The 17,030-nt window shown below is 45.1% G+C and overlaps 2 protein-coding genes across 6 annotated transcripts in view; one reads left to right on the top strand and one right to left on the bottom strand.

Annotated features, from left to right (window-relative positions):
• The window catches only part of snx7 (sorting nexin 7), a 21,369-nt gene extending 20,744 nt beyond the window's left edge, over window positions 1–625 (top strand). For all 3 annotated transcript variants that reach the window (XM_031583691.2, XM_012815113.2, XM_031583692.2), the window contains one exon: window positions 1–625. This exon is cut by the window's left edge and continues 59 nt beyond it. In XM_031583691.2, the coding sequence (XP_031439551.1) occupies window positions 1–22 (22 nt within the window). In that variant the 3' untranslated portion in view covers window positions 23–625.
• A 10,962-nt stretch (window positions 626–11,587) lies between these two features.
• Window positions 11,588–17,030, bottom strand: part of plppr5b (phospholipid phosphatase related 5b) — a 73,045-nt gene continuing 67,602 nt past the window's right edge. For 2 of the 3 annotated variants that reach the window (XM_031583795.2, XM_031583796.2), the window contains 2 exons: window positions 15,034–15,092; window positions 11,588–14,347 (listed from right to left, as the gene is read on the bottom strand). In XM_031583795.2, the coding sequence (XP_031439655.1) occupies window positions 15,048–15,092 (45 nt within the window). In that variant the 3' untranslated portion in view covers window positions 11,588–14,347; window positions 15,034–15,047. The remainder of the gene's footprint in view (window positions 14,348–15,033; window positions 15,093–17,030) is intronic. The other variant, XM_012815130.3, reaches the window with a different exon arrangement.

Raw genomic sequence — 17,030 nt, 5'->3', positions numbered from 1 at the left:
CCAGCGAGCGGGTGACTCTTAACCACCCCTAGATGCCCCTCTGCCACTTCTGTGCACCACCAAAGAGGCCCCCAACAACAACAACAACAACAACAACAACCACCACCACGACCCTCTTCTACGATTCCACTGCCTTGGTTTTTCTTGCTCTCCTCTTCTTTTTTTTTCTTTCTTTTTTTTTTAAATCCCACATGCCCGTCACAGACAATAACAAACCTATAGAGAGCGCACACCCCGCTGTGCTCCTCTGAGTGGCTCCAGCACGTAGCGCTCCCGGAGTTCGTCTCGGGGAGGAGGCAGGGGGAAAAAAACACGACTAGATCTGTGATGAATCCATGACAACCGCCATCTTAGCAGTACAGGGGAGATGGGACTCTTGTTCACCTTTTTTTTTACTGTGCCTCATGTGTGTGTGGATTTTGATATCAGACTCATGACACACGATCATGCCAAATGTTTTATACACATATATATTTTTTTTCTTCTTCTCCTCCTCTTGTTTGATGAAAAATGCCAAAAAAATGAGGCACAAAATATTCGATTGAGTTTTAAATGATGGTATAATAAAGGGTAACTAAATGTAAAGAGATTTAATGAGATTAAAAACGACACTTTCTATAATGTAGCAAGTATTTGAAAAATTCCTTTTCTGTGGTTTCCTGCAAATAGAAGGTTTTCAAGAAGAATGATGTGAAGGTTGTTTTTTACCCTCTCAAGTGCAGAGCTAGAGAAGAGGATGCATCCTCTCTGCTTAATTTTGCCCTTGCTGCCTCTGGGTAAAATTGGACGCTTCATAGTTCACCTTAGTCCTGTCCAGACATTTCTTCCACTTTGGCAAAGTCCATTAAACTATATGATGTGCACAGCATGAACTATGACATTTGCAAATCCAGTGACATTTCAGCTCTCTCCTCGTTTTGCTTTTTCGTGTTCCTCCTGAATTGAACGTAACTCAAGAATGTCCCATTCCTAACATGAATTGCAGCATAGTAAGGTGACAATCCGGCAGGCTCTGCCAAACATTATTATGGATTGCGTGAAAAGAAAAAAATCAATCCTATGCCATTTCTAAAAATAGGAAGAGGCTTGCGTCATCGTCGTCTGTGCACAGATGCAGTGTTTTCTCCTCACAAAGGCAGATTTGCATAATGCATAGTAAATCCAGCCTATCTTACATGCACTGTACTATACAATATCTGTGTCATTGCCATAAACCTACAGTGTTCCTTTACAGTGAGAGGCTGCTGCTAAAAGACTGACACACTGGCAAGATCATTTTAAAATAAACACATTTTATGCCACTTTTATGCTTTCTTGAGAAATGGCTAAATATGGATTTTTGTTTTCTTTATCAGGGGATTTCTTTTGTCTTCTCCCCTCCCCTCCCCTCCCCCCTTCCGAGTGTGAAAGAACAGACAGATGAGCCGCATGTTAGATCCTAAAGTAGGTTACTGACTCGGGCCTAATCGCATTAAACATTAAACAGCTCTCTTTAAATAACACGATGCCCTGGAATTATTGCTTTTATCAGCAGTTTATTCAACGCGGGGATCAGCAGAGAGTGAGGCAGGGCCCTCGGCTTGTTCCCTCTGATCAGGGGAGCAGGGAGAATTCTTGAGAGGCTTTTGTCTCAGGTTGATCTGTGTCTTTTTTTTGTTTTTCTATTATTCTGAATTCTGCTTTTTTTTTTTAAGTCAGCTAGCGTCAGTCTAGCCAACTAGTGTGGTGGGTTTTCTCCCCCCATCTTCTCTGGGAGAGAAGCAACATTGGCATTTCTGCGGTCTTTTTTCTCCTCATGCAAATTGGTAGACAGATTGTGCTTTGGTAATAATTCATGGCCTTGAAAGAGTTGTCAGAAAGCACGCGTTGCGTTTTTGACGGCGGTCGTCAGTGTTGGGGCTTAGCTCAACACGGCAGCCTCCTTCAAGCTAATTCTTCCCTTTACGCCACTCTTCCAAGCCGTGGCTGTGACTATACTATAGCCTCAAAACTAAACAATGCATAATTTAGTGCCTCGTCCATAACCTTCCAGTGGCCGTGAGGTCCGGCCATGTAGAGATGAATATTCCATACTTCCATTATCCAGCCAGCCATCTTATTAACATAGAATGAGCTCCGAACACGAGGCAAACTCGCTTGCCTCGTCAGTGACTGTTCTTTTTTTTCAATTCCCATGAGTCCAAAGACCAACAGAATATTTCAGCTTTAATCTCTAGCATTAATGCATCGATTCACCTTGACTGTTACGAGACTGAACATGAATTGACTTAACAGCACAAGATTAGACATTGACATTCAACATTGACATTAAACTCGAATGTATGCTGGATTTGCCCAGTCTGACGGCTCATGGACTTCAAGATCATTTTAGGTTTGCGTCTTGAGTCAGACACTGGCATGGGCACTGTGCCATCAGAGTGGAAGAGAGGCCATTGCCCCAGTCTACAATCTCTCAACAGGTACACAGAGCACTACACAGGATAGCATTATTGCTCTCTCATACCTGTAAACACTATGGCCTATGGTCTTAAGGCAGCTATAAACACACCTTCATAGCCAATTCAATATGTCTTCAGATACCAACATGTCTATGATCCCTCAAGTGACTTATAACACGACTGTGAGAATCGGTAAAGCCACACACATACTCCTGCCTTGCCTGCCACTACTGATGATGATAGCAGTGACCATCAGCTGGGGCTTCACTTTCCCCTGATGGCATCTGCAGCAGCTGTTGCTTGCCTGGAGCATCTGGACCTGACTCTAAATACCCACAGAAGTACAGCCAGAGATATAGCATCAACACTCTTGCTCCGTTAATCCATGCATCTCCTGTGAATGATAGGCCACCTCTGTGTGGATGATGGAATTAGGTGCACAACCAATAGGAGTTTGACATTTTGACACAGTGTCTAAACAAGCAGGAGTAGCAGCAATGCATTGCGACTATGCCTAAATGCTCGTTAAAAGTTTCTGTTCCAGTATCTCTCCAAGATGTGTGCCTCACCCATGGGTATGTTGACAGGTATTTCTTCTAATTACCACTATTTCCAAACTGCCTCGCCGGAAACTGAATTATGAATGTACTATTTTTCAAAGTGTGAATTGTGACTTCACATACTGCAAACTGTCGCAGACTTGTGATATTCCATTCCATTTCTTTCCTAATGTCAAAATCTATCTCTAGTTAAACATACTTATGGCGATAACAAACCTTGTTGTTTTTGCGCTCGGGGTGGGGGGGAATACAGTGAAAGGGAACTTGCGAATGAGAAGGGGGAGGCCGTCATTCGGTGGCTGAAGTACGCTGCCCTTCTTCCTCTACCACTGCGCTGTGTGCGCTGCATCCCATCAAGAGCTTTTCACCTGCCTCTGAGCACCACTTTCTGCAGTGAGGGGGAAAAATGAGCGACAAAGAAAGACTGGAAGAAGAGAGAGAGAGGTAGAGACAGAGACCTTCAGGAAAGAAATACACTTTGTCCTTTCAAGTACTTCTCCCCCCTCTTTCTCACAGGCCTTTTTAAAAAGATGAAAACTTTCATCCTCTCCACGTCATTATTTTTCTAGCGGAGATATACTCTGCTCCATCTCTCCTTTCTCTCTGCACTTTTTTTTTCCAAGTCTCTCACTTGCACTCTATCCACTCCCAATAACTTTCTCCTATCTCACTTTTCCCTTTCTATCTTTCTCCCTATCCTCTCTCTCTCTCTCTTTCTGTCTCTCTCAATCACGCTGCTTTCTTCCTCTGTTTTCAGCTGGCTTCATGTGACAACTGAACCATAACAAGGTTCCTGGTTACTGTTGTGTGTCGGGGTAATTACAGTAGTGGGTGTGAAATCAATGCGCTCACTCCGTAGGTCATGTTCAATCCACGACATCCGTCTCAGCGCACGGAGGCAAAACAACATGAAAGAAGGGTGGTTAACCGCACGCCTGAAAGAGAGAGGAGAAAAAAGGTATGGAGGTGCTTCTCTGACTCCCATTTTCCCTGGCCTCTCCTGGGGCTCTGTAGAAATGCGGCTGCTTCCCTGTGTAATGGAGATGGGGCCGTGTCCCTGTCTCAACAACGGGAGCAGAAGGGCTCCTCAGGTGTGATTTAAGTGATTTATCACAGTGGTGTTTTGCCTCCCATCTTTTATTCTGATTAATCTTGTTGACTAAGAAAGTGTCTGCTTAGTCCTGCCAGCAAGCTGTGACTGTGTGTGTATGTGTGTGTGTGTGTGTGTGTGTGTGTGTGTGCCTGTGTGTGTGTGTGTGTTTATGTGGACATGGCTTGAGGCCACTGTTTTTGTATAACACTAACAGCAGGGAAATGAAGGCATGGTCCCAAAGGAGGCCAAAGGGCTGTCTGTAATCTGACATGTCAGAAATGATGGGCCATAACGAACAGAGTTCACACACTGTTTGGTGACATCGCCAAGCCCTTTTTATTTCTCCAGCCGCACTTGTTTTGGTTTGTTTGGGCTATTTCCAGATTTGTCTGAGGGGTCACTGCCTGCTCTCATCAGTGTCACCATATTGTATGTTATCAGGGACTAAAGTGGATCTCTCCCATAATTCACTTTGGAGGCTGGCAGTGGTATTGTATAAATATTCTCAAACACCAACTTAAGGCTATAGCTATACACCTGATTTACCCCAGTGCAACGAGTGAATGTATTGATATTAATCCATGAGGACAGAATCAATTGCCTATTACCATGGAAGGATATGCTAGTATCTGTATAATGTACATTATGCATTATGTAATAGTTTCTTTTTATTTGCATCATGTCTATAGAGACATGATCTGAGTTTATCTTTCATCCACCTTTTGGTCTTGGTCTTGTCTAATTGCTCAGTTTCCAGTAAATGTAGTTGTCCAGGACTTCAGCGCAGAGGGGTAATGCAGGATATTTCAGGTCTCATTGGGCAGGGGTGGCGGAGAGCATCTGTTCCGGTTGAATGAGGAGTCAGATGACTACGTCTGAAAATGGAGCCTCTGTCCCCATCAAAGGCCCCAGCAAAGCCATTTGGCCTCTGGCTTGCAGCTCAATTTACAGAGGATACCACTGAGGATGAAATAAATGCTGCCTGCCAGGGTCTGTCACTGCAGCGTGTCGCACACAGACACCAGAAGCACCTGATGCCACTTACCTCTGCACAGATGAAGGAGGGAGACTTATCTGTGGAGAAGACATTCAGCCATTTACTTCTTTTTTTTTATTGCCATTTTAAATTCATCCATTATTTGAGGAATTACTATAATTAAAATGTGGTTTTGAACAGTAATGCAGAATTTTACCTTGAGACAGAACAGTAACTACAGCACTTCAAGCAAATTAAAACCAAAGCTAACTTCAGAAAAATGCCTGCTAACATGCTGTGAAGGTATCTCCTTTTTGCCGGGTGTTCCATCACATACCACAGGACTACGTAGTGCATGGATGGCTAATGGGAATGACGGTTTTGTTTATCTGTCCTTCGCATGCCCATATACTATCAAGATGGGTCATCAAAACTCACACATTGTTGAATGGTGTTGTTTTCATGTTAGTTCTTGCTAGGTAAGGCTGAAGTAAATGGCTTGTTAATGTTAAGTAATGGCATGGGTATTGATCGTTGAGATTCTTACATGTTGAGCGCAGATCATCAGTTATCATGAACAAACGCTTCCACGTTTAACTAAACTAAATAAAATGTTATCATTTAATTATAATTGAATATTACTGTCACAGTTTAAGTATTATCCTGGCTTTCAAAACGATTTATAGATTGTGTTCTCTCTACGGTGGAGTGCCGTTATCATCCAAATTAAAAAATATAAATGTCAAAGTTGCAGAAGTCAACAAAGATTTAATGATAGCCGAGTTTGTGCAAATAATCAGCTAAATGTAGGAACTTCATATTAAACTTACGCCAGTACCATGTTATTTGAAGTATTGAATGCATTTTTGTATGTAAACTATATCTTCCTAGGTCTAGGGCTCTTGTTTAATCCTTTGTAAACCTTGTTTGATGCTTATTTCAGATTGCAGCCCACTCTGTTACAAATGGCAAAGTGAAATGACTTTGCATTAATACATAATTTTTTAATAGTAGACTGGAATCAGAGTAATGAATTTTAGGTGCAGATTCTAATCATTGCACTGCCATATACTGTCACTCCTTCACAGAGAGGAGCAGAGAAGAGATCTGTGCTGTCCTTGGGAGGGATTCCAGGCTGAAAGTGACCCCAGTGGTAAGCTGTTCCCACACCTATTCTTGTCCAGCCTGGATTAATCTCGAAAAGAGAAGAAAACAAGCCATATCAAAGAAAAACGTCTCTACACACAAAGGCACCCATTTCGACTCAATCAATAGGAAAATTGTTCTCGGACAACCGGTGTGTTTACCTAAGGAAAGAGAAAGACAAGTGACACGTTCTGAGCTGCCAATCAATCCCACTGCCCACTTTCTCAGCTCCTACACATTGGCAGTTTAGTTATAGATTTCAACTTGGGCGCCACACTGGAAACAGTTCTTAAGTTGAAGGCAGGGGGAAGATTTTTTTTAAGTAGGATACCTTCTCCATACTCACTGGAGGAGGGGAGGGTAAGGAACACATGAAGCAGCAAAGCAAGCTGTTCTAGAGTGGGAAGATCACTGTGCCGTTAATGGCCACAACTGCTGTGCTCCTCATGTATAAATACAGTCATCATTCACCTGCTGCTGTGGCGAACTACAGTGCAGATGATTCTGTAGGGTCGCCATTGAATGCTAGACAGAGAATCAGTTCCAACATGGGGTGCAATCAACAGCACACTCCAGCATGGCAGGAAGCCACACTTCCCTACTGCGACATCAAGCCTACAGGGGGGCTCCCAAACAGATAGAGCACAGGTACGTGATGTGAGTTTAAGAACTACAAAAATTCTGTGAGTGTTGTTAAAGGATATTTATATATATTTATCTGTTTCAAAAAGAACAAGTGATTATTCGGCTGGAAGGAAGTGTGGAGAGAGGCCTTGGGTGCACTCCGTGAGGCTGGGGATATTATTAAGCGTGCATCACTGCGGGTGCAGGAGACAGCCGAGATCAAATCAAAAGGGCTTGAAATGCGAGTTGAAAGTGCAGGGGCGGGAGACGGAGAAAGCACCGAAACGCCCGAGCTGACAAAGCGGATGTGTCAGCGAGGGGAACATGCTCCGAGTCCAAACTTGGTCCAGCGTCATCTCCCCTCGGCCACTCTCGTGTCTCGTTAGCGCGGGGTGGCACTTCGGCCGACGACTGGAGTTAGAGGCTAACAAAGCATTGGGTACATCTTCAATTCCAGTTGAGATGAAGAAAGAGAGAGAGAAAGAGAGAGAGAGGCTCATTAACTGTATGTGAGTTTACAGAATATATGTATTGTGTGTGTGTGTGTGTGTGTGTGTGTGTGTGTGTGTGTGTGTGTGTGTGTGTGTGCGTGTGTGTGTGTGTGTGTGTGTGTGTGGCTTCATGCACATGATGCATCTCTAACCATACAGATGACCTAACCCTAACCCAACCCTCTCGTCAAGGGAGCTGTAAGTGATATTTTCACACTCACCGCCCCTAACTGAAGAGGATGGGTCGGTGTGTGTGTGTGTGTGTGTGTGTGTGTGTGTGTGTGTGTGGAGGGGAGGGGGGGGGGGGTGATCGTTCAACGTTCTGGAAGACAGCCTGAGAGCCTCTCATCGATCAGCAGAGATTGGAGCCTGACATTTATAGTTGTGGGCTGTGATTCATCACTGGATCTGACACGGCCACGGCTTCTTCCTCTTTGCTGGGCAAAGCACCCACTCTCAGCCCCTCCAGACCAGAGGAACACAGTAGCACAGCACAGCACAGGACCATGACACAACAGACCAAAGGTTGTGACAGGGGTCAGATAGACCAGGTCCAAAACAATGTTTCAGGACAAGGCAGGGGTCACGTGGACAAATATGAACAGAGTGTAGTTTGACAGAGAGGTCAGGTATGTAGAAGTCAGATATATCATACAAAAGCATACTTATACTGGATATGCTCGGGTCTATTGAAAAGACCAAGCTAAATATTCTACAGCAGATTGTGTATTTGTACTGATCTGGATGAGGCGGACCATTTGTGGTTGCAGATAATGTCCAAAAAGATAACATCATACATTTCACCTACCTCACAGAGAGTTTACAATGAAATGTACCACACTGATCCAGTCAGGCTGGGGGGGGGGGGCTTGATGTAAATGTGACAGGAGAGCCAAAGAGCACTTGTACAAAAGGTTGTTGAGAGTACACTGCGATACTTCTGCGACCAATAACACTACATTTTGCACTCAGTCATATTCATGAAAATGGATACTCTTAAGCTATGAAAAATTGTTTGCAAGTAAATGCAGAACTATTCACCATGTGGCTGCTTAAGAGTGAGTGTTTCTCCGTGTACGTTGGAGAACCGGGGGGGGGGGGGGGGGTTTATTGGAGAGCGAAAAAATAAACAGCGGCCTTGTTATGAAATGGGGGAGGAGGAGGTTAAGTGGGACACGCCCGTAAGCAACAGACTTTGCTTGCTCTTCCATTACTCTCTTAATGACAGAAACATCTCCCAACTCAAATGATCAATTTTTCGCTCGCGTCCCCGTCTTAGCCCCTGCCCTTGGGTATTCACTGAACCCATTTTCTGGGTTGGGCGTACTCCGGCACGCGCCCGCAGCCTGGCGCCGTGACAAGATTAAAGTAATTCATTTTGCAGTCAGTAAACACCCCCGACGTTTTTCTCATTTCTCGCAGATGATAACGCATTTCACGCCAGCCGGGAGGCTAAACGGCAGGTTGTGCACAAATGCAGATACGTGGACGAGAGGAACATCGTGGTGTCACGTCATTTATCCGAGGAGCCGGCGGGGGCAGCGGCGGCCCCGTGGGAGCGGGTTGACGCGACGCAAGGATGCGGCCCGAGTCGAGAGGTGTCTCCATGGAAGGCCGTGCCCCCGACGCCTCCCACTAAGCTCCAGGCCAGGTTGCGGAGAGCGAAGCAGAGATCGCAGAAGCCGGGTCACGTCAGAACTAATCTACACGCGTCCCAGGTGCATGAGAGACGCATCACCTGCCCTCTCAGCCAATCCCAAGGCAACGTGTGGCGACCGCAGCAGGCCTTGCCATTGATAAGATTGGCTCCGGTGATCTGTCAACCAGCAGGGGCTGAGAGGCCAGTACCCTGGCGGTGTAAGGCGTTCCCAGCACCAGAGCTTGAAGCAGAGCCCTGGAGCTCTCGTGACGGCACCGGTGGAGGAATAAGGGCCTGTGGCACGTGGGAGGGGGTGGAGGCGTGCCGACGGATTGCCGCCAAGCTGCCCCGACTGCTGGCGGCGTCCCCTGGCCGCTGTGCAGATGTGCCCAGGCTAATCTCGGAGCGCGAGCGGGTGCAGGTGCCAGGCAGTCAGCCGGGACGGTGGCGACGAGGCACAGAGCTACGCTGGGGGTCGGTGGCGCCTGAGGGCACTCGCCTGTGTGAGACTGATTGCAGTGTTTGCCCCCTAGCAGTAGGAGTTCACACACACAGCAGCAGCAGCAGCAGCAGCAGCAGCAGCAGGCCAGCACACACACGGCAGCAGCAAGTGGCAGAGAGAACCACCTCCTGGCTCCGTCTGTGCTGGAGGAACCGGGTGGGATCAGATCAGAGTTCCCACTGGCATGGATGGAGGGGCTCTGGCCAACGGTAAGTCACCACTCACTCCAGACCTTCAGCATTTCCCCAGAAACATGCAGCAATGCTTTTCACCCACACATATCCACTTTCACCTTCCCATCTGCTCCAGCCGTCACTGTTTTGGCCACACATATGCTACTAAACCATAATTTATGTACCCTATTCTCTAGTGAATGTGGGTGCCTGTGAGCGGATACTGTCCCTGTGAAAATACATGTTTGTTCTGACAGCAACAGTGATTGAGAACAGAATGGTGTTCAAGTCTCACTTCAGGCGTATTTCTCTGATACTGTCACATGGACATCAGGAACTACACTATGTTCTTTTAGTGTCAATGTGATCTTCCCCTCGGAATGATTTTGGAGATGTGCAGAAACACACAAAAGTCTTTTTCTTGTGCCTGGAGCAAGGATTCAGAAGAGTATTCAGGTTATTTATGGCATCAGTTCAGGTGAGCGCAGGCAAGAGGAGAGTTAAATGAGTATCCCTGGTAAAACAGCTCCTCTAAGTCTTTTGAAAAGCAGCCTGCTATTATGTGCAGTCCACAATTAGCACCCATGGCAACCAGCTATGTATGTACAGGGCTGCTAAGCACTGTGCAGTGTATAATAGCATGCAGCTTTGAGGACAGCTCCTTCAAACAGGAACAATGAAACAAGAATCACCCAGCTAGCCGTCATTGTCACCAGAAAGCATTCACATCCTCTTTAGCCCTGCACAATGCACTAGAGAGTGAAAGCACTGACAGGTATGATGACAGCTTTTTTTTAGACCCGTGTTTAGATCAGGTTATCTCCACAATAACAACAATGCCTTGTATTTGTAAAAGTTTAAAAACAATGTTATGAGAAATGGGATCAGTGTTGATAAAAGATTCAGCCTAGTTTGGCTCGGTTGAAGAACATGAAGGGGGAGAAACATTAGAGGCTAGTCTAGCGCTGTCTAGGCATTTGGAGAGCTGAAGGCCATGAGGGCTTTGGGGCCTCTAAGCTTGTTGGTGGGGGAAGCTCTGTGAGCAGCAGCCAGTCTCCAAGTGATGAGTAGACTATGGACTCACTGCAGGGAGAAGCGCGGCAGAGGGCCGCTCTCTCTGTTCACTAAGACATGCTGCTCAAGCTTAAAGGAAAAGGAGGAAGAGAAGCCCTTCAGTCGCCTCTCGTTCCGCCCCATTGTCTAAGTGGCGAAGGCGTCGGGCACCGCCTGACTGACAGTTACTAACGAGCCACTCTTCCTCGGCTCGCCCCCTTGTGATTGGCTGTTTGTCTGTTTGTGTTCCGCAGCGGTGGTGGTGTCAACCGGTGCGACGGTAGGACACAGAGTCCTTGCAGATTGGCCGCGATGTCACCATCGAATGGATTCGGCGGGATCTACAGGACAGATCTGTAAGACTTGTTAGGAACCAGAGAAATCCCAAGGCTAGAATGAGTCACTTTTATTCAAATCAAATCAAATCAAATCAAATCAAATCAAACTTTATTTATACAACGCATTTCATACCAGGAGGTAACACAATGCGCTTCACAGAATGTGAATATAAATGACTGTCGTGTCACCATTTTTAATAACCAGCATGATGCCGCGCATAATATTAGAATGTGACCTAAGTTGCTCTAGCATCTAAGTCATGACAATCATCATTAAGGTTAAAAAGAGGACATGGCGGCCGACACGACATGGTTATGTGAATCTAGTAATGAAAGGTTCCAGTAAACTGTCTGCAGGGGAACTAATGAGTACTGATGCATATATTCTTTCTTCTAGTTATTTTTGTTGTATGCATATTATCCTTGTTCATGGGCATTAATTATAGGGGAAATAATCGCATAATAATTAGCATTAAAATGTTGATGTCAATGAAAAAGTGTTCTGCAAAGATGTATTGGGCTTGTGCGACTGAAGAAATCATAATCACAGTTGGTCTGGCTTTATTTTTTATTCAAAGACTGAAAACTGAGTTTCCTCTACAGTGTAAAAGGTCATGGGGAGATGACTGAAGTTTTTACTTATTTTTTGTTTCTTAAAAAAAAAAAGAGTAAACGCAACCACATGAAGACGGGGAGAAACCAGACAACCAATACCCATACAAAAAATATAGATATACAAGTATATCATCGTTAGAAGAGCTACAGCAATCATCACAGCTGGAAATCAAGAAACAGAAGTAGAATTCATAGATTAGAAAACCAAGATCAGAAGGCTAGAGTATTTAATATCACAACCCAAAATGTCTGTACAATTTGTAATAAAATCAAGTATGAAGAATTTGCTGATAAATACAGAGGTTTAATGTAAATACGACCGTGGAACCAATTTAAAAATAAATAATAGTAAGTGCTGAACAGTACCACAATGCAATCCATGACACAGAAAAATATACAATGGTGATACACTGTGACACTCATGGCAACACTAACTCACACACGACCGGGCACACACACACTTACACACACCCGAGCGCACACACACTCACACACGCCTGGGAAAACACACACACACACACACACACACATACAGATACACTAACGATGCACCACTGTAGTGAATGAACAGTAAGATCGAAAAATAAAAACAAGAGAATAATATTAATATGTCCAATCCATACACTATACACATTTTAGTTATTTGAATATAATACTGTTACAAGTACTGTAGGAGCTGCAATACACGTGATGCAAATTCGTGACAAATCGGAATCTTGCTGATAAGCACTTCTTGAAGCAGCAGAGTTACGGATGGTTGTTTGTTTTGTTTGCTGTCGGTACAGTAGCTGGATCTAAAGTGCTGCTGCCCATGAGGATAGAGTGTTATAATGACCTTAGTGTGAAGTGCACTCGGCGGAAAACTACAAAAATATACCATTTAGGGACCAAGAGAATAGGAGCAGGGGGGGATCACAGGATGCTTTTTCTTCACTTTGCTTTTTCTTAACTTTTTTTCTTTTTGTTTGTTTTGCAAAGGAGAATGCTTACGATTTTATTGCTCTTTAAGAGAACTGACCACATCTATGATTTCAATATATGTACTTTGTACAACAGCAAATGCACCCATTTTTCTTTGAGATTTAGGACTGGGAGGCCTATATACAAAGCTGATGAACCACTTCATATGAATTTGCAACCACAGTACGTATCTGCACAAGGCCATCTACAATGACAAATTGTGGTGCACTAATTCTTCTTTGATTATTTGAAATAGATTATTTTCATTTTTATTTTATTTTTCCTTCCTATTACCCGAGGTATATCTGTTTGATACCACAGAAAGGGAGAACGTGTAAAACATGTCAACGCCCGGTTTAATCTCAATCTACATGTTTGACAACAGCCTTTTAACTTTAACTAACCAAGTTCAGTCAAGTTCAAATAAAAACAAAAAAATTGTTATAGACAAGGTGTGTGACCTTCAACAAGGAGTGAATCTCAATTTTGGCCTGTGAGTCACCGAAATGACATTAAAACACAAATCAAACACATGTTTTTTTTTGGTCATGCTGGTCTTAGCCTAATGTGGGGTGGACTTTTCAGACCTGGCCTTGATGCCTTATATCACTGACACACACTGACCCTGCACAAATACACATTGAGAGGAAATACCCAATATTCCTCTGGGAGAGAGAGAGAGAATGAGAGAAAGAGGGGCAAATAAGAAAGAGGGGGGAGAGCTGGTGATTGTCTTTTCCGTCCTTCCTGGTTCTTTCTTTTGCGAGACGGACACACACCTCAGTGGGACGGACACACACGCCTCAGAGAGACGGACACACACACCTCAGTGGGACGCAGGTGGCGAGGACAGGGGGACTGTGGTCTCTGCTCTGATTGGCTGGCTTAAAGACTTTTTCTGTGTGCGGCTATTTACTGTGTTTTGTGTCTTGGCCTGATCAGCCAGAGCAGGATCCAGTGGCCCAGCACACATCAATATCACAACACACACACACACACACACACACACACAACAGGCTCGGTGTGCCTGCTTGTCACACCACACACACGGTCCATTTCAGGGGAGGATTGTTTTTCATCAGATTCACATCTGTTAGCTTTAAAAGCGTTTGCATTGCAATATACTATATTTTTTGTATCCATTTCAAATTGAAATGCACTCTGACGTCTAACATGAAAACAGAAATATCTCACAACACTGATGATGCCGTGAGAATGTGGCAGATATGCAAGAACGAAACTGATTTGCAGGAATGGACGAGTCCCATTCACTCTTTCTTCTTGAACGATATGGTGACCCACTACATAGACACGAAGCCCTATTGCAGGGTGGACCAAAACATCATTCAACATAAAAGACGACCAAGCTTTAAGCCTCTCTGATTAGAGTCCACAATAACACAAATCATACCATTGCACGTGTGGGGAGCGTAGAGGCTGACTTGATCTGGTCGGCCACATTTTTTTTTTTCTTTATTTCTTTTTTTCTTTTTTTAGTTGTTTGTTTTTCGTTATCTTCAGTAACACAGTCTGTGAACAAGCACACGACTAGGGATTACACACGCACATCATCTGTAGGATGGAGAGAGGGATAGTTAGAGAGAGAGAGAGAGAGAGGTGTGGGAAAGCCAACGCTGCCCCAGGACTATGAGGACTGGACGGTGAAGAGCGTGGAGCTCCAATGGGTCTGCCACACGGCCCCCTCAAGGTCATGTGACTTCCGTGAAGGCGATGTGATTCTGCAGGGGGGGAGAGAAACAGAGAGGGCAACATATAGTAAGTCAACACCAGCAACAAAAATAAATATTAAATATATCTATATATAGGGAGAGAGAGAGAGAGAGACCCACACACATACACATGCTCAAAACAATAAAACTACACCACACAGGATCACAGCAGGTTATAGCAGAGGCATAAACATCCAAACTGTGGTATTCCTTCTCCGAGCTGAGAGAGCTGATCATGTTTACCCCTTCATGCTGAAACAGGCAACAACATGTCACTTAAGCGAATCAGGTTTTTTTTTTTATTTTTTATGATATGTTAATACGCTCAGACAGAAACTACTCCGGCCCAGAATGTCATACACAATTCAGGCGCACAATATCCTTCAGGCAGCTTTTTTTTTTTCTTTTCTGTTTTTCTTTCTTGCAGAAGTTGTTTTGGCCACAAAGCAGGACGGAGAAGAGAAATAGGATGCCAGTAAAAAAGGAGCAGAGGGGGACGTGGGTAGACAGGGGCAGGGGGGTATGGGAGTGGGGGGGGTATTTGTTTTTCATGGGAGAAGGGGCATTCTGAATGGACACATTCAGAGCAGCCCAACCCGCCGCTGCTGAGAAGGATGCGAGGGCTCAGCAGCAGCCTGCTTTAAGCGCTCGGGGAGCAGTCATGCAGTGGAGAGGCACAATTGACTCCGGGCTACCTTGATAGTCTTGCTCAACTGCCATATAACCCCTCCCTGTCAGCAGGCCACATTGGAAACTGAATGAGTTTTCCCCCCATCACGGGCAGTCAAATGTACCATAAAAAGAACAGAAAGAGAGAGAGAGAGAAAGAGAGGGAGAGAGAGAGAGAGAGAGAGCACTGCAGTCATTTACAGACCAACTGATTGATATGACAAAGGCAGAAATCACACACTGATTCACAAAGAAATCATCACATCAGTCACATCCCAGAAATTTGCTACCTACAACTTTATTAATCATTTATCATGAGAAACATATTCAGTCGAAGCGGCTTAATCTTTCACCTATTTATGAAAAACAGCAATGTTATGTTTTTTTCACGTAATCGTAGAGCCGCTTTGATGTGTTCTGTCTGCTTCCTGATTCAGAGGATGTTTCATGAGATGACTGAGAGTGTTTTTAGCAATACTCTTCCCCTCCCCTGAAGACTACAGCTCTCCACAAACACATCCCCCCCCCCCCCCCAACTCCCATCACTAAAGACAAACAGCATTGATAACAACTGGACACTTCCACCTATCTTCCATGTAGCGGGCGAGAAAGGGGACATTAGCATTTTTATTGAAGGGAGTGACACCACACGCCACGCTTCATATGTCACCCATTTTGGCATCTCAATAAACTATGGCTAGGGGAGAGAGGGAGCGTGTGCGAGACAGAACCACAGCGCAAAAGCAAAAGGCAATCATTACCTAGACACGGGAACAAGCAAACTATTTAATCCTTGGCCACCACAACAAATCCACACGGCAAACTGGGATTAAAATAATTTACTTGTTCCCGATTGCCTGTTTCTCTTTTGCTCTCTGTGGCTTTTCAGTGTGCACTCTTTGAGATGTGGGTTATCAAGTACTTTTGACCACACGCGTACACATACACACACCAATACTGTATATACTCTGGCCTGTACACACACACACACATACAATTCCAATATGGGAGGAGAACTACTTAGCACCCCAGTGTTGCTGTAGGTTTTTTAAACTAGTGTAACGAGCCCACACAGCTGCAGATGTCTGCAGCCGGAATTATAAATACAGATGCAACAGCCTGAAGGAAAATGAATGTTTTCTCATTTCCTTTTTTTTTTCTCCCCTATCGTATCCCTCCCCCCATGCGGGTCTCCATGGAGTCGGCAGTGTAAATTGTGAGCTTCTCAAGGCTCACGCGCAGAGAAGACGCGCACGCAAATGCGAAGCGTCTATTTTTAGACTTTTAGTCCATACCCAAGCGCAAGGTGCCACGGCAAATATTAGCCCCCGCGCGAATGTTTGCCGGTTATACAGTGGAGCGTAGAGCACTGGGCGCAGTGTGTGTAAACGGCATCAGGCACGCCAGACGCTCACCATTTCTTGACTTCAGAAAAGCAAGTGGCAGCTGACGAGGCAGAGAAATCATCTATCGTTAAATCATTTGAACCCTGAGTGCTGCTGTGACGCCATTATAACAGTCACAGTGTGGCCCCGACAGCAACAGTGTGGCCCCGACAGCAACAGTGTGGCCCACCGCATCTCAGCCAGAGTGGAACACGTGTACTAACAGCGTCCCACGCCGTTACTCACAGGATCAGGAGGAGAGAGAGAGAGAGAGAGAGAGAGAGAGAGAGAGAGAGAGAGAACGAGAAAGAGAAAGAGAAAGAGAAAGAGAGAGAGAGGGGAAGCAAACAATCCCCTTCAGGTTGAGCGAACACCCAGAAGAAGAAGAGGCAGAACAGGGGAGAAAATTAAGTGGCGAAATGTGTTTCAAAGAAAGAAAGAGAAGAATAAGCTGAAAGAGACTCCCTTCCAAGGCATGCCAAGCGACCTGGATATGCTTGCCAGTCGGAGTATTTGAGTCCCTTACTGATTGGATTGGACGAGGTCTAATTGAGGGGTGAGGCAGATAGCGGTGTGTGTGTGTGTGCGTGTGTGTGTGTTAGGGGGGTTGGACTTGGCAGGCCTGGGGAGGGCCACAC

Source organism: Clupea harengus, chromosome 17, assembly GCF_900700415.2.
Source record: "Clupea harengus chromosome 17, Ch_v2.0.2, whole genome shotgun sequence".
NCBI lineage: Eukaryota > Metazoa > Chordata > Actinopteri > Clupeiformes > Clupeidae > Clupea > Clupea harengus.
The sequence above is the reverse complement of the archived record's forward strand: the minus strand, read 5'-3'. Positions and strand labels throughout refer to the sequence as shown.